This window comes from Balaenoptera borealis, assembly GCF_965194805.1.
Source record: "Balaenoptera borealis genome assembly, chromosome: 8".
Lineage (NCBI taxonomy): Eukaryota > Metazoa > Chordata > Mammalia > Artiodactyla > Balaenopteridae > Balaenoptera > Balaenoptera borealis.
This window is the reverse complement of record NC_138865.1, coordinates 77,591,308-77,609,470: the sequence shown is the minus strand read 5'-3', so window position 1 is coordinate 77,609,470 and position 18,163 is coordinate 77,591,308. Positions and strand designations below refer to the sequence as shown.

Here is an 18,163-nt window from a genome sequence, read left to right as displayed (position 1 = left end):
TGTCTTCCCTCAAGGCAAGAAAGAAAGAACTAAGACACTGGATTTTCATGTCCCTTACTGCTTGAATGATTTTTCTCATTAGTTTAGTCTACTTTTGTTCATTTTAATGACTTACTAGGCACTTGCTCCTAAATTGAATGCCTACCTGTATTTGATAAAGGTGTCACCAGAGGACATAGGAAATACATAGTTGCAGTTAAATTCTATTCTCTGTACCATTTCTGAGTGAGTAGTTGAATATGCTTAATAGGTTTAAGCAGTTGTAAAATATTTACCTGTAAAAGTGTATGTCATTGAAGCTGCTGCCTTATGACCATAGCACCTGCTTGGGGTTCTTAATAAATAACAACTGAAACACCAAAAACTTTTACAGAATTTCCCCCAATAAAACAGCACTAAAAATACCTTCTATGTATCCAGGTAGCCTTGATGAAAAAAATAGTACATTACAGGGATTAGATCACCTTTAGGCTAATCCCTTTTTGTAATCTCCTCTATTAATACTCAGCTTCTGTAATAGATGAATTTGCTAAAAAAAAGAGGTTTATTTCTATTTTTGATGTTTAAAATTCCAGGCTCCATAAATAGACCACAAAAGGAATATGAAAGTAAATCTACATTTAAGATTACACAGGAGGGATCAATGAATTCACATTTCATTGTCTTTATCTGGAGAGAAAATTACTGAACAGCAAACTCAGATAATGTTTGTAAAAGGCAATCTATCCCCTTAGCACTGAAACTAATTTGATGGATTTTTTCCCTGTTTTTAAAAGCATGTTGTTTGGCTGTTTGAATTGTCTTGTTGTCTGGTACCTCATGGATACACTGTCAATCATCTTGTAGCTTAAATGAGCTTTCATTAAGAGTATTAGTCCTGCAGAATCCTCCAACCCATCTGAGGGCTATAGTGGGGGAGCAAAAACACGACCTTCCATTTTCTTTCTCTGCTTGTTTGCCAGTCTTCCTATAGCCAGCTTCCTTTCCCTGCCACCAACCACGGCAAAATTTTATTTGCAAAGATATAACACCTCCACCATGCCAGCTTGAAGTAAAACTCCTGCTAAACGCAGTTAAACTTGATGCCTAAATATTAATTTGCAGCTTACTTTTGCCCTTCTCTTATTTTATGGTGTTTTGTCCTATGGGATTTTGAGAAACCCAAGCATATTATTCTGGAAATGTTTCATGTTTTTCTCTTTGCTTACCCACATTTTCTTTTCGAGTCCCAAGACTATGGGAATAAAACATTCCTGATAAGAGCTGTGGCACAGAGTAAGCAATACCCCCCATCTTCCTCACCTGCAGGAGAGTTTGTGGTATCGTCATGCTCAGGATTTAGAATACATGGCGTTGAACTGCAGTTATTTATTTTCATGCCTGCTTCCTAGACGGTGAGGACAGGAACCGTGTTCTCCTTGCCTTGAGTGCCTGGCACACACTCCCAAACGTAAACTAGCTAGCTAGTGGGAAGCAGCCGCATAGCACAGGGAGATCAGCTTGGTGCTCTGTGACCACCTAGAGGGGTGGGATAGGGAGGGTGGGAGGGAGACGCAAGAGGGAGGGGATATGGGGGTATATGTATATGTATAGCTGATTCACTTTGTTATAAAGCAGAAACTAACAGACCATTGTAAAGCAATTATACTCCAATAAAGATGTTAAAAAAAAAAAAGAGTATGTTTTTGAAAGAATACCTGGAAGTGTAGAGTAGTAGAATGAGCTACATAAGAACTTAAGCTTTACCACTTAACTAACTCTGTGCCTGGGAAAATCACTCACTCTTTCTGACCCTTAATTTCTTCATCTGCACAATGGGATGATTTCTTCACTTCCCACCTGAAGGCACTGGTAGGAGGCTTAAATTGGCTAATGTGCATGAAGGGATTTTCTGTTTCTGTCTATCCATACAGTATTATTATTAGGGCTCCTGAACCTAGAAGTCTGTAGTTCCTTTGGTGCACTTTTAGAAAGACAAGTTTAGTTCTTCAGGGGGAATATTCCTGACTCATAACACTCAACTAATTGACTTTTTGGGATCTGCATGCTGTTGCTAGTATTGTTTTACGGTTCTTAAACATGCATTTTTATTAAAATTTCAAAACTGTAAGACTGTATTCTGTATGGGCTAATCCAAAAACTGTTTTTTTTTAAAAATCTGCTTTTACAATGGCCCAATCAGAATCATGATCTGGTTGTACAATTTCATTTTTCTCTCAGAAACGAGAGGAAGCAGATCAGTACTTCTAGCAGCCAAGAGTGATGTTAAAAAATTCTCTCGTGTGATATAGCCTTCAATTCACCCAGTCAGAATGTGGCTAAGATCACATTTTCTTTTTTTCCTTTTTTTTTTTTAATGGTTTTATTTTATTTTTTGGTCGCGCGGTGTGGCTTGCGGAATCTTAGTTCCCTGACTAGGGATGGAACCTGGGCTCTGGCAGAGAAAGCACCAAGTGCTAACCACTGACCGCCAGGGAATTCCCCACATTTTCTATTTTGTCAGCACAGGCTTCTTTCTATGACAACTTGTCACCAGCCAGATTAGTATAGATCCTTGTTAATCAACTCAAGTCAAAATGTCAGCATGCACCCTCTGTAAGATCCTTTGTAGCTCCCAGTAGGACGTCAGATAGGCAGCAAACACCAAGCAAGTCTTGTCGTGGGAATGCCATTAACTTGTGAGGGGCTCCCTTTGTTTGATGGGAAGAAATATAGTTAAAATAGTTTTTAACTATTTTAACTAATATAGTTTTGATGTTACTTTGACCTGGGTTCACATGCTTACTTTGCTTTTAACAAGTTTTATAACTTCTGAGCCTCAATGTTTTCATCTGTAAAATGGATATATGAATAATTATATAACAGGCATAATAGGGTTGTTATAAGAGTTGAATATTGCTAGGCACCATTAGGGGCTCAATAACAGGTAATTAGGTAATGACCAAGAATGTTATTAAGTAATAATGAGATTAATACCATTATAATATCAATTATATTGATAATAATAATAATGATGAGGCTTATGCATGACAGAAGCTGTTCTAAGAATTTTCAAATATTAACTCATTTAATCCACACTCACAGGTAGCGATTATTATTATCTCAGGTTTACAACTGAGAATCAGGTTAGGTAAACTGCCTGAGGGAAAAGGAACAATGAGGTTTTGAACTCAGGCAGTCCGACTCCAGAACCAAAGTTCTTAACTTCTTAACACCACTGATGCCCTCCTGCCCAATTAGACTGTTATGGACTTAGTGCTTTAGTGAAATGAGTGGCAGTTTTTTGGATGGTGCAGGAAAGCACAGTGCATCTCATTGTTGTGGCTCTTCTAGGTACCTCCATTCGACACTCGAAGGAGTTTGTGTCCACTAGATGGCATTGCCGTTTTAACGAAATGGGAAGCAAGGCAATACTTAGGCTTAGGAGCCTGCTAAATTTGAGAGCACTAGGAGGACAGCCTAATTGCATCCCTAAAAGTGTGATGGAAGAAACCTCCCAAATTTAAGGCAGATCTAGAGATCTCTAAAGACTAATAGTATCTTGAAATAAGTAACAAAAATAAATGCTAGTTCATTTTGGGGTCAATGTCTGTGTAGAAAATCTGGATGCATTTGGAGTTTCTCTCGTTCATAGAGGAATAGACTCAAGGCCAGGAGGAGAATGACCTGGGTAGGGTTACTTGAACTTCATGTTTCTGGCTGTAGTTCTCTTTCTGTAATACCTCCTACTGATTCTAAATCACAAAGAAATTGTGATTTCTGCATTCTTAGAAGTCTTTCCTTTTTGGGTATGGATCAGATCGCCCAACAACTGTTTTTGTTTCAGTATGTTTTAAACATGTGTTCCCAATCAATAGCAAACTCAGGAACTTAGATACTAAGTAGGATAAAAGCAAAAAATGGTGCCTATTTCCTTTCCCTTTTAACATGTCCTTTTGGAAAGACCTAGTGACTCCACTTAAACAGATTGTCCCCTATTGATTGACAACGCAGTTTGTGAATACTAAGCCCATAGCAAGGAGCAGGATAATGGATAAGCACAAGGACTCCAGAATCAGACAGCCTGGGATGGAAGTTGGCTCTATCATTTAGTAACCAAAGGACCCTGGGCAGGTCATGAGACATCTCTGAGCCTCTGTTTCCACATCTGTAAAATGGGAGTAACAGTTTTACTTATCATGTAAGATGCTTGTGAAAATTAAATGTGTGTGAAGTGCCTGCGACATAGTCACAGGTTAAGGAGAGCAACATAATGAATATTTTTGTTATTAGAGCTGATGTGTAGTTTTCTATGTCTCTCAGTTGTGGATGTCGTCACAGGTGCTATGTCAACCACTTCTTTACTCCCTGCCACAGGCTGAATTGCTAAGAGAGAAAAATAACGTTTCAGGTTTTATAACTGTGTCACGCCACTTCTTCCTCAACCAGATGGTAGAAGTAGCCAAGATACATATGGCGTGTCCTTCGTTATGTGTTCACATCAACTTTATTTAAAACACTCGTAGGCTTTAGGCTCCTACTCACAGTTTAGACAGAGAAGGTGATTGAACACGTGGTGGACAAGTGAGAACAGCTCAGAGTTACTGAGCGCTTGCAGAGTGCCAAACATGGCTCTGTTTTACAAGTATTGACTCATTTAATTCTTACAACAACTGTGTGATCTGTGAGCTAACATTTTTTGAGGAGAAAAAAAAAAAAAAATAGGATGAGCAAACCAGGATTGAGAAACTTGCTTCAGCTCAAATAATAGGCGACAGATCCAGGATCTGAATTCAGGTAGCCTGGTTCTTCACCACTCTTTTCTGCCACCTCTCAGGGCAAGATGTGAGGAAGCCTCAAGGACTCCCGAGTTCCACACTGCTTCCCCTGTGCACTAAGTACTGCATGACGCCTGCTGTAGCCACTGCCTGCTAGCTCCTCCGGGCCGCTGTTAACATGCAGCTCTGTTACCCAGGAGGGTAATGTGTTAAACCTACATCCATATTTTTACAGCAATTAGTTAATACAATCAACCGATTAGACGGTTACCAGACTCCTAAGCTTAACAGGGCAAAACAAAGCTGCGACAGGTCAGAAGAGAGAGTGCACTCTTGAAGACCACTCCTTAAGAAGGACGTTGCAGAAGCAGGAGGGCCTGCAACCGATGCAACTGTGCCTGGGACTTGCCCTGCTCAGAGGGGCTTATTTGTTGCCCTTCTGTAACATTCCAGACCACACTCTTTTTATTGCCAGTAATTCAGACTCTATTCCCACGTAGAATTCTTGAATTCAGATTTACAAGAGCCTTAGAGGTCTTCTGGTCTACCCCTCTGCCTTTACAAAGAAGGAAACTGAGGTTTGTCCCCAGTTATCTTAGATGGAGAGTTGGAACCCTGTTCATTCAGTTACTACATACTGCTTCTATATCCCTTAGCTATTTCACTTTTAATAGCATCACTTTGAATACTTGCTGAAATTTTCTTGTTTATACCAATAACATTTTCCCTTCAGTGATGAACCCAAATTCAACAGATAGCATCTGTTCTTTACAGATAGCATCTTTCTATTTATGATTTCTTCTTTCTTCCTTTGCTTGAAATAAATTTTATGGGCCATGGGAACAGTGACAGTTATTAGACGATATTTTAAAATCAATTCGTTTTCTCACTAGAAGCCATCAATGCAAGCAATTCAACTTAGACCTAAGAAAATGATCTTACTAAACAGGATCAAGGCAATTTCAGAGTAGAATTTCCAAACATGAGCTGGAAGGAGATTTCCACTTACCGATTTCAGTCATCGTTATCCCCGGTGCTAACTGCCCGTTGTTGAAAGAACTATAGGTAAACAAGTTGGGTACGGATGTGAGGTCATAGATGGGTTCTTGCTTTATCTGTTTGATGCCAGTCATGTCAAGTCCTGACTGATCAGGGGACGGCTGGCCGGAATCCACGCTGTAATAACCCTCGGACTTGGGCAGGTCCATGACGTGTCCGTTGGCGTACGTGCCACTGGCCTCGCTGTTCAGGCTGCTGAGGCCGTTGCTGACGCCGCTGCTGTACACCCTGGCGAGGGCCTCCGCCTCCCCGCTCTGCTGCTGCCGCTGCTCTTGCAGCCGCTGCTGGTGCTTCTGCACCTCCGCATACAGGCTGTCCCTCTGCTTCTTGGACATCCTCCCGAACTTCACAGCTGGGTGGGAGACAAAAGCAGAAAACAGCGCTTGAGGTTCTCATTCCCGTTAACCACCTCAAGTCCAAGGGCCCGTGGATGGCTGTCCCCCTCAACATAAAACGCACAACGTCCCAGTACCATAGCCCAAGAGTCCATTCGTTTGCACTCCACACTTGATAAAAGGTTATATTCACGGGTGTCTGCACTGGTTTATGTGCCTAGTGAGAACTAAATCTAAGCTAGGAAGAAATGTACACACTTATAGATGTATTTCTCATTGACACGAAGTTAGCAGGCATTTTTCCTCATTCTTTCTTCCTTGCGGGGAAAAAAAAAAAATTCACAAAAACCCAAAACTACCATATAGTACCTATTCAAATGTAGACCAACACTCATTATTAGCTTCCCTCCTAAGCATTAGGATTTCTAGATTGCCAGATAGGACCCTATTATTTCACTATTTTCTAAATAGCATGTTGGGTAAGACCAAGGATGTGGAGCAGGGTGAGAAACACAATTTCAAGTAAAGCACATCATTTGCCTTCGATTGGATTTTGGGATCAAATGAAAACAATCTTTGGAAAATAGCAATTTTGTGAATACAATACCCAGCAAGTGAGACAACAGTAACCCTTCCTTTCTTATTCTACCGTCCCCAAGTTTTATACTGCCCCTCTCTTCTGGAAAAATCCTTAACCATCCTGAGGAAGAAGGAGAAAGAGGCTCTGTCAGTGGTCACAGAGTAATACAAAGATGCTTTGATCTGAATTCACTGTTTCTTATAGAGCTTAACCTCCTGAACTGTTGTGGATCGAGACATTTTGCCTCACATGCTATCAACTCCCGTTTAAGGCTGTGAACGTCCGGAGTCGAGGGGCCACCTTATCTGAATCATCAAGCATGATGTCGTTCGGCTCATGTTAATGGTAGGGACTATGGTAAACTTAGAGGTTCCCTTTTGAGATTCTGCTTTCTTTTCTTTTGTGACACTGTTCCCGTCACCGGCTGGTGGTGGGAGCTCAGAGAATGTGGGAAGAAGAACATGGAGAGTAGAAATAGGTCCAATTTCTGGATTCAGTCAGTAGAGTTGATGAGAATAACTTCTGAGAATGACTAAATGGTGAAGTGCTTAAGAACTCTCCAGCACCAAGGGCCCACAGAAGAGATTCTTGTTGTGAAACAGCTGCCGTTTTACCTCCCAATATTCCTCCAATATTCATTTTCTCTTTGCAGTGGTTATAGAGCTACCAAAGTTCATCTGAGCATAGGCTGTTCAGAATGGAGACCACATTTCCCAACCTCCCTCACTGCCAGGTGTGTCTCTCTGATGAAGTTCTGGCTAACAGGGAGTAAATGGAAGCACTGCGTGCAGGTGTGCGTCCTGAGGCTCGCCATTTTCCTCCTTTCTGCCTGCTGGATTGTGGATGTGAGGGATGGATTTAGAGCAGCCCAAACTCTTCCTATCTCCTTAATCTTTAAAAACCTCTATTCTGGCTTTCTGACACTGCCTAAGTAGGAAAACCAAGTGGCAATTATCCACTAATTTTTCTGAATAAAGACAAGTAATCGGGTTAATCCAGACCAAACTCCCCATTCCACCTCAGCTGTCATTTTTATAGGTTTTTTTTTCTTTTTTATGATTTTGTTCCTTTCTTTTTTTTTTCACATCTTTATTGGAGTATAATTGCTTTACAATGGTGTGTTAGTTTCTGCTTTATAACAAAGTGAATCAGCTATACATATACATATATACCCATATCTCTTCCCTCTTGCGTCTCCCTCCCTCCCACCCTCCCTATCCCACCCCTCTAGGTGGTCACAAAGCACCGAGCTGATCTCCCTGTGCTATGTGGCTATGGATAAAGAAGATGTGGCACATATATAGAATGGAATATTACTCAGCTATAAAAAGAAATGAAATTGAGTTATTTGTAGTGAGGTGGATGGACCTAGAGTCTGTCATACAGAGTGAAGTAAGTCAGAAAGAGAAAAACAAATACCGTATGCTAACACATATGTATGGAATTTATAGGGTTTTGAATCATTGTGTTTAACTTTGTAGAGACAGGACATTAAATTCTGTTTCTCAGAGACAAATATATTTGCTTCCTAACTGCAGTGGTATTTTCAGTTTGTCCATGGACAGAATTCTGTAGTTGCTTTTAGAGAAAGCTTTCTATCTTTATCATTCCAAATAATTTACTCTATATCATTCTCTAGGGGGAAAAAAACCCTTTTAGTATACGAAAAAAATAAATCACGGTAAGTTTTGATTCAGAAAAAACTTCTTTCCCCCCCAAGAAATGTCACATGCTTCTCCATTTGCTCACCCCCTGTCCTTTGCATTCCTGTAGATTCGGAACAGCTCTTTGTGACAGAGATAGAGAGGTGAATCCAAGATTTATGTCTACTGCTGTAGGTTAAGATTTTTGTTTTGGCTGGAGTAGACCTACTTTCTGACTTACTTTAGTAGAATAGTTTTGCATTTATTCATTTAAAATTTATAGGGAGAAAAAATTAAGAACGAGGAGCTCTTCTGACATGGAGACAAAAATGTAGTGTGTCTTTTTAAACCTTTTTCCAAACCTAAACCTTGCTTTAGATGTCTATACACTTTAGGTGAAATACCCATTGTGGTAGGTTGACTGCGTTAATAACCCTGATGCTTCTTGCCTATTTGCCTGCTCTACCCCACATAAATTTGCAGTGCCCTTTCATTTTGTGCAGGCATCCTGCTCCATCCCCTTGACTCAGGGTCATGCAATCTGCTCTGGACCAATGGGATATTGACATATGTGACACAAACAGAGGCTTAAAAAGTGCTTGTGTGATTGAGTGCCTCACCATGAAAAGGACATGCCTACACTAGTTTGCGGAAGGATAAGATATGTGAAACAGAGCAGAACCATCTCAGGCAAGGCCAACTACAATCAGGAGAGCTGTAGAACTGACCTGTAGCTGACAGCAGATATGGAAATGAGCCCAGTCAGGACCCTATACTGAACAATTTTAGGTTCAGAATTCTGCTGTTAACCATAAGACCTCACAATCAAAGCTAACAGTGTCAAATAAGCATGCTGCCAAGCTCTTTGCCCTGGTAAACACCCGAAAACCCACTCAATGGTGAATAGTTATGCCTCTTCCAAAAAAATTGACTTATCAAGTCACTGAGCAATTTAAATATTTTCAAAGAAAAATCTTAAAGCTCCACAACATTTTGGAATTATCAGGCTTCATCCTAAATCAAGGACTTTGCTGACAATGACTATAATACTATTTTAGAATAAATTTTCCATTCATTTCAGAAACACTGATGAGCCAGTGTTTCAGTTTTATGCCCCTTCCAGTAATAAAAGTGGTGACATACTTGGAAAAAAATTATAGTACTTGGCAAAATAAACTTACTGAACTTTCCTGATATAAAAATAATTTCTTGTCACTATTTGTAAATACATTTATTGTATTCATGGGCCTATGTTTTTAATTTAATTTAATTTATTTATTATACAGCAGGTTCTTATTACTTATCTATTTTATACATATTAGTGTATATATGTCAATCCCAATCTCCCAATTCATCCCGCCCCAACCCCGCTTTCCCCCCTTGGTGTCCATACGTTTGTTCTCTACATCTGTGTCTCTATTTCTACCTTGCAAACCAGTTCAGCTGTACCATTTTTCTAGATTCCACATATACGCATTAATATATGATATTTGTTTTTCTCTTTCTGACTTACTTCACTCTGTATGACAGTCTCTAGGTCCATCCACGTCTCTACAAATGACTTCATGGGCCTATTTTAACAAAGGCTATATTACTATTATATTTTCAAGTATTTGCATTCTTCTTACCACTACCCATTAATCAGAATGGCACATATTTTAAGTGTTTGACCCTCTCAAACTTGAATTATTCTGTTAATGAGATTCACTTGAGTATGGAGACAGCCTCTTGTTAAACTGCTGGCTCTCAAAGAAACCAGCACAATTTGTATACATTGCAAGTGCTTTATAAATATTCAGTGATGATAGTATTTGCTCATGATATGCTCTTAACCCTCATTTTGATCCCACACTAGCAAAGAACCATTTTACGCAAAAGTACTGGAAATCTTTTCATATCTATTTGAATTGTGGGATTCTAAATGGAATGGAAGTTTTTGGAGTAACTATAAAACAAAGACGATGTTTCTTCAAAGATTTCTGCTTCCTACCACATGACTACTAGACACATGTTTTTGGCATCAAGAGGAACCCCATTGTAGAACTATCATCTATGACTTTCCATAGTCCTTTTGGAAATTATTTTATCTTACTATCTTTGGCTGTGAAATTCTTTATGTTTATATCTCACTACTTATCAAGGAAACTAGTCTTAATTTAACTTTAAAATTTCAAGGCTATGCCTTTTTATAGTGCTTTAAGATTTGTTGAAAAAAATCTGATTCAGTCTACCCAACCCTATTCATAATTTTAAAATATTCTCTCTCTTCCCCTTCACTTCTTTTCCAACAGAGCTTCCTGTGATTATGGAATGTTCCCTGCACTTTCCAATATGGTAGCCACAAGGCACATGTGGTTTTGAGCACTTGAAATATAGCTAGTGTGACTGAAGAACTAAATTTTAAATTTTATTTAATTGTAATAAATCTAAACTTAAATTTAAATAGCAACACGTGGATACCATATTGGACAATGCCATTCTGGATAACAAGAAGCTAAATCTGTGACACCTGCCCGTGTAGGGCAGCTTCCATTTTTTCATAGAGGCGTGTCACTTAGGAGGACACATACTTCATTATTGCAAGGTGAGTATAATGTTTTTTCTTTGGGGTGCAATATCTTCCTATTGATGCCAAAATGTTTCTGTTTTTTTTTTTTTTGGTAGTGCTAATACAACTGACACTGAAGATTCCGGCAACTAACATTTGTGAAGGGTCCAGTTAAAAAAAGAAATAAATACAATGGTGGAGAAGATTCAGTGCACATATGCATGCCATCACTTCACACACATGTATACATGCAATACCTTCACCTTTTTATACACATAAACACATGTGTATGTATTCCAAGTGGATTTGACTTTTGATTCTTTGCCAATGCTAAATTCGAACAAATTTGTTACTGCTGAGTTTGTTGTCTACTCATATATCTCCCATGACTAATATGCCACTATAGAAGCTGAAATTCAGGAGAGAATGAAAGTCCAGTGGAGTCAACAGTTATATCAAGCCATCTACTAGCAGTCATATTGTTTTAGTGACCAGGTATGGTGAAGTAAATATTCTTGGAGCCAGGCATGACTGACAGAAAACAAATGCAAATATTAAAATGAAGATGCTACTCTATGTCTGAGGGAAGCTGGGTGGTGTGTATATAGAAGTTAGGTGTGAGGGCATCTTACCTTGGCTACTGGTACTACAGCTAAAGTACTTTGAAAATATCTGCTTCATCAGTAGAAGGTAGGTATAATAAATTAGTGGCAGGACACATACTACCTCTCATTCTTGAGCCCTTACTAGACATAGCTAATTACCCAAAACCTCAGGGCTTCATAATCCTTTGATATCACATACTAGGCATTACTTATCAATAGGAGATAAAACCTGTTTAGCTTCCCAGGTATTAGTGTGACTTATTTAGTTTAAAGTACCCTATATATTCAAGGCTTATAACAAACTTTCTCTATATAAACAATAAAGAAGAATTTGTTTTCCCTTAGAGAGAATCATTTTTTTTCTTCTGCTGAAGCCTCTTCTCCTCATTCCCAGCCGCTATTATCACTCCTGAGCATTTCTCCTCACCATTAATTTGACACAAGCCATGCTTAGGAGGCATTTTGAAAGATGTCCCTGGAAGCCTCAAGACTGTCTCTGGACCTAAAATTAAGATGGATCATTATTCTTAATCCTCAGCATCCTTAGATACTATCTTGCTTTTTCTTGCACAGAAGTTTATGCTGTAGTAAATTTCTTCCCCCTTGAGAAGAGACTGCAGCTCTATCCATAAATGATCCCCACGCCCCAACCCCCGCCCCGACAATATACTTCTTTTATGTCATGAGATCCAGACAACCTCTTAGATTTTGTGGGCTGACATCACTGAATCTGCCTTGGACCATATGCCCATCCCTTGCTCATGATTCTGTTCACCAGCACAGACCCACATGATCTCTCTTTCCAAATAGATACTTCCTTTTATTGTAGGAAGAAGCAACAAAGGCAAATACTCAATGGCTTAGTCTCTCTGTAGAATTATTAATGGAACTTTTCAGATAGTGTCAATTATTATGCTGCCTCCATATTACAGAAATGAAGTGCAAAATTATCAACTCAAATTCCCACAGAATTTCACTAAAGAAATTCTGAAAACCATTTAACCTCCACCCTCCACTTTCTTCACTTTAGTTATGTGCAAGTACACAGGGCTATAAATTTACCCTAAGAGTAAATGTATGTGATTAGCAAATCTAGAAAAACAAACAAACAAAATCAGCTGATACATAGAAGTTTTGGAAACCTACATCTTGTAGCTTTAGAAGCTACCTATAAACTGGAAGGCTCAACGTCAGATTCTTTTTATTTTGGGGGTTAAATATATCTCATTGGTATACTTTTGTGCAAGACAAGTTTATGTGGGTTGGAAATTAGAGAAATGGTAAACAAAGATTCAAGATGCAACTATCTGGAGAATGCAAGCTAAGAAGTAAATAGTGTATATGTTTAGATACCATCTATGCAGAGCTAAATTTATCCAAATGACTAAAAGGCCCGCATTTAATTCAATAACTCATAAAATCCCTTTATACCAAGAGATAGTGCATGCCAATTATCTATATTTCTTTAAAATCTAGAAGTATTTCTTTTTTTTTTTTTTTCTTTTTTGGTCCACACTGCCTTGAACTTCATTACAGGGAGTGTGACCAGAGACACAGAATCCACAGTGATTCACATAAAGAGAATAAGTATCAAGGGCTTTGTCTGTGTCTCAGGCTCTAGGTAAAAGAGAATTCCATGATTCATTCAACAAACACTTAGGTGCCTGCTTTTAACCAGACCCTGAGGATACAGCGGGAACAAGACAGAAATGGCCCCAGGACACAGGGCTGCTCATAACCCAGTACAGGAGTGCTACGGCCAACGTCAGTGGGGAAAGAATTCGTTTAGATGAAAACTTAAAAATGGACACAAAGCTAGATGAAATTCTTTGTGTGAGTTTACTTGTCCTCTTTCATTAATCTAAGAAGTTCAGTTGGGGTGCCAAGCCATCCATTTGGATTGGGCGTGAAGGTGGAGTGCACACTTGAGTCTATTCTGAAAAGGACACCATCTATAGAATCCTTCTAAGACATGGAGCTCTGCTACAGCCTTTTCGATCTTCATCATGCCTCTGAACAGTCCACATCCATTAATGGAGCTTCTGGGCTTCCTACAGAAGCAAGGTCTGTTCCTTAGCATCTCCACATACCAAGCAACCTGTGCACCAGTCAGACTTACCCAGTGACCAAGTGGTCCAGGTCTGCCTGGGACTTTCCAGTTTTAGCTCAGAAAATCTCACATCCCAGGAAGTCCCTCATTCACAGGCAAACTTGGACAAGTGGTCACCTTTAGATCTAGGACTATGTGGCTTTCACCCAACCTAGTTAGCACAGGTTGCTCCATGAGCTACAGAAAAGTCTTTCCTTTCTTCCTATGTTATAGGCAATACTATATATTTATTTGCTCTTACTTTTCCTCTTAATACACTGCCAGCATGTGGTTTTCTTTTCTTCTTATCCCTTTGTCTAGAATTCTTCCAGCAGCTTAAACAGACTCCAGCAAAGCATCCATTTGATGCATCCATAAGATTCAAGCCATTTCTGTTTAATCATGTCACTGCCCTAGAGTGACATATACCTGTTAGCCAGTATATTATTTATACTTTCTAGCTCTGAAATTGTTTTTAATGGAAAATTCTTTTTCAGTTATCCAGCCTTGTAATTAAATAATTTTGAATGAAAAAAAAAGCATACATTTGAAAGCTTTTTTTTTCTTTTACATCTTTATTGGAGTATAATTGCTTTATAATGTTGTGTTAGTTTCTGCTGTATAACAAAGTGAATCAGCTATACGTATACATATATCCCCAGATCCCCTCCCTCTTGCGCCTCCCTCCCACCCTCCCTATCCCACCCCTCTAGGTGGTCACAAAGCACCGAGCTGATCTCTGTGTGCTATGCGGCTGCTTCCCACTAGCTCTCTATTTTGAAAGCCTTTAAGTAAGAAATAAGAAGGCGATGCCTTACCATCTCTCGACATTCCTAGGGCAAGACACTTCTGCAGTCGGCAGTGTTGGCAACGGTTTCTGTTGGTTCTGTCAATTAAACAGTTTCTCTGCCTCGGGCAGGAGTAAGAGGCATTGTTCTGCTGGCTCCTTCTAAAGAATCCCTAGAGGGAGAAAGAGAATGGGAGGGAGATAAATTTATAAGAAGCGACCATTAACAGAGATGATAGCTACATTTTCTACAGTGAACGTCGTTAACTGAGTTCACTTTTTAAAATTCTTTGGCTACCTCTCCTTGGACTGCTTACAGATGTTTCTGCTGGGGAAAATTTGGACTCTCTGCAGAGATATGAAGGTATCATTCATTCATTCATTCAATCAATGTGTACTAAAGACATCTGTGCTGTTCTATGCAAAGTAGAATAGAGTTCCTGCCCACAGAGAGCAGTGGGAAGGGAGTGGCAGAGGAGAGTGTCACCTATGACAAAACTTCATGGGGACAATAACACAGGCGTATGTCACAAGTGCTGTGGGAGTGAGGAACTCTGGGTACTGAGTAGTGTGGGTTCAATATGCGCCACTATCTTCCTAGTTTCTAAGATGCATTTTTATCCATTTGGAAATTTTTGTATTTGGCCAGAATGTATCTGGAAGGTTGTTTTTCTAACCAGTTATGTACCTTAGAGTCAACCACATCTTTGAATAAAGGAAATATGGTATAAAAACTGCTCAGTAAAAAACAGACAATAAGTAAAAGCTGAATGAATGCTCTCTGCTTGGCCTCAGGCTGTAGCGATCTAGGAGGTCTTCATGCAAGTACGTTTAGGTCCTTCTGGTACAAAATGAACTGCCTTGGACCATACATCACCCGTATAAATAAACCCACAGCTGAGTCTATTATTTTTTTAATTCTTTGGATACCACCCACCTTAGTTATCTTACCAAAAATCCTACTGGGGTAAATAAACATTTTCTCCAGAGATATGAAAGTATCCTTCACCCATTCATTCACCTATTTCATTAGTTTCCCTCATCACTCCTTGTCCTTGAATTACAATACAGCAAAAGTGCAAAGTGCTACAAACAAAGCAGTGATCTACAAATAGATTTACCAAGAGAAATTTTAGGAAAAGATATCCTGTACTATCATCTCTCGGAAGGAGGAAGCCTAGAAAAGGTCCAGGATGGTCACGCAATGCCCATCTCGCTGAGAGGCCTGGAAGAGGCCACCTGACTTCTGTCAAACAGTTTCCTCAACTATCAATGGGAGGGTAGTGCAGGGCTGGGAGTAGGGTGAGACTGGTGAGGCAATCACCTTGGTCACACATTTAAGGGTTGCCAAAAGATGTGGTACTCAGGATAAACATTTTAACACTGATTTTACATGTTAAAAATCAACATTAATGCAAACTCCCCAAAAGTTTACATAAAAACAGAATTAAAATTATCAATTTTCCTTTTGCCTCAGGCTTCCATATGGCTTGGCAAGGCACTGTAACAGAGAGCTTGGCCAACCTTATGAAAAGCCTCAGAAAAGGAAGAGTGGCCAAGTACCTCCTTAGAGAGGAGTGCCAATTGGTTTTGTGGTTGTCATCCTCAAGCCATTCAACAACAAGAGCTAGTTTTGCCCCCACAGATCCATGCGTATTATTTATTTAATGAACCAGTGGCGGCAAAATAAGATATCCAATTGGCCAGTTCGCATGAACTCATGGAGCCCTTAAACAAGAGATCACATCTAGGCCCCCAGGGGTTGAAATTATGTACTTCATATACCGTGAAAGCTGTCAGAAGGCATAACCTCAGCTCATCGGTCTTGATTGAAGACGACTTGGAATTTACATTTTACAAAAGAATTGTGTGGTTTTTACCTGTGGATACTCTTAAGTGCCACTTAGCAAAGGAGTTGACAGAAAAGACTTCTTGAAGTCATAGCTACAGCCCTAATTTAAGGCCAATTTGACATTAATTGTGAGGCATTTCTTGCTTATCTGTTGCTCATTACTGCAAATGAAGTTTCTGGCATGAAAAAGAGATTTCGCTTTAAATTTTTATTGGATGAAAAGGAATTTGAATAAGTGCACAAGCGGAAATGATGTTATTTAAAATGGGTTGTTTATGTTGATCCGAAAACAGTATTATGAAAATTCAGAGGTTGATACTAAATGTGCTGACATTGATATCTTATTCTGAGCAGAATTTCTTGAGTTTGCTATTTGGAGAAAAATGTAGCATATTTACAAAAGTGGGTTTTTCCATGAAATAAAAAAAAAGTGGTGTGGTGTACAGTGTCATTTTGACTAAAACCTCAGAATATGCTTCAAAATAACAGCATAAGTTCTTTGATCCTGGATTCCTTCTTTAAATAGAAAAGATGACAGGAGGCTAAATACTCGTTCTTGGCTATTGACCTGTGGGAATATATTTGTTCAGCAGTTAAATCTTTTTGGAAATCACTGCTTAAGATGTTTAGTTCCTTAACATGACCATAGCCTCATATTTTGAAATCAGACATTTTCTAAATACAGCTTTATACAATGAAACACAAAACATTTCTACTTTGACACTGAGCTACAAAACATTTTTTCATGGGTACTGTGTAAACTAGACCAGAGCTCTTAAAATTGCATAATAAACTAACACGGTGGAAGTGATTTCACTGGAGAGGGGTCTGATTCCAAAATTATTAGTATTTAGGGGAATTCCCTGATGGTCCAGTTGTTAAGACTCTTGTGTTTCCACTGCAGGGGGCATGGGTTCAATCCCTGGTTGGGGGAATAAGATACTGCACGCCACGTGGCATGGCCAAAAAAATAAAAAATAAGTTAAAAAAAATGAAAACAAAATTATTAGTGTTTATGAAGAAAACTGTTTGTCTATCTGCCCAGAGGAAGTAATAACTTATCCTAGGAGGGTAAAAAATTGCTGATTCGTAATTTTGCTTTATCGTTTCTTGGGATACGTTGAAAAAATTGCATTAAGGTGAATAACGTGCAATTCTTAATTATAGGTCTGCGGAAGAACAGAATACAAGGCACATCTCATGATGTTCAAAGATGGATTATTGTTAATCACCTCTAAAGCCAGTCAGTATGTTGATGGGTTAGGACATTCATGCTATTCTGCCCCCTCTGCATCCCTCCCCTACTTTATTCTCATTTAGTCCTTTTTCTTTTCTTCCCTCCAGTTTCAATTCCAGGAATCATAATTTTTGAGACTATTATGAAGACACTGCCAATTTTTCACATAGCATGACTATTTGAGTTACAGTACGTTTTGTTTCATTTATATCTGAATGTCTTATAAGATTAAAGTTGGTTCTTAGAATTTTTGATTGTGCCGCATCTCCTTCAGTTTACTGACCTTAAATTAATGATTCACTTTGCTTGCATCTTTGATCAAAAATATAATTGCTTTTGCCAATAACTTTGCCTGTCTATCACTTTCCCCTCCTGGACTATGGCTGCATTTCATTTGTTCTGGTTACGTACTGCCCTTTAAAATTGCAGAACTGTTTTCATTTCCCCCTTGACATTTAGTCTCTCACCCTTTCTTTCCTTCTAAGGATTAAATTTAAACATTTACTCTTAAGTTTCAAATTTCTCTTATTTCAGATTAAGTCTATGTTAACTGCTATTCCTCCAGCTTTGTGTTTTAAAAATCAACTTGCTCATAGGAATTAGTTTGTCTTTGGAAGAATTGGTTGGATTTGTTGTGGAGGAGAACACTAGACTGAGAATGAAAAACAAAC

The 18,163-nt window shown here is 39.0% G+C and overlaps 1 protein-coding gene across 3 annotated transcripts in view; it reads right to left on the bottom strand.

The window, feature by feature from the left end:
- Positions 1-18,163, bottom strand: part of RORB (RAR related orphan receptor B) — a 372,186-nt gene that overhangs the window by 32,919 nt on the left and 321,104 nt on the right. For all 3 annotated transcript variants that reach the window (XM_082401472.1, XM_082401471.1, XM_082401470.1), the window contains 2 exons: positions 14,435-14,576; positions 5,767-6,168 (listed from right to left, as the gene is read on the bottom strand). In XM_082401472.1, coding sequence (XP_082257598.1) covers positions 5,767-6,168; positions 14,435-14,576 — 544 coding nt within the window. The remainder of the gene's footprint in view (positions 1-5,766; positions 6,169-14,434; positions 14,577-18,163) is intronic.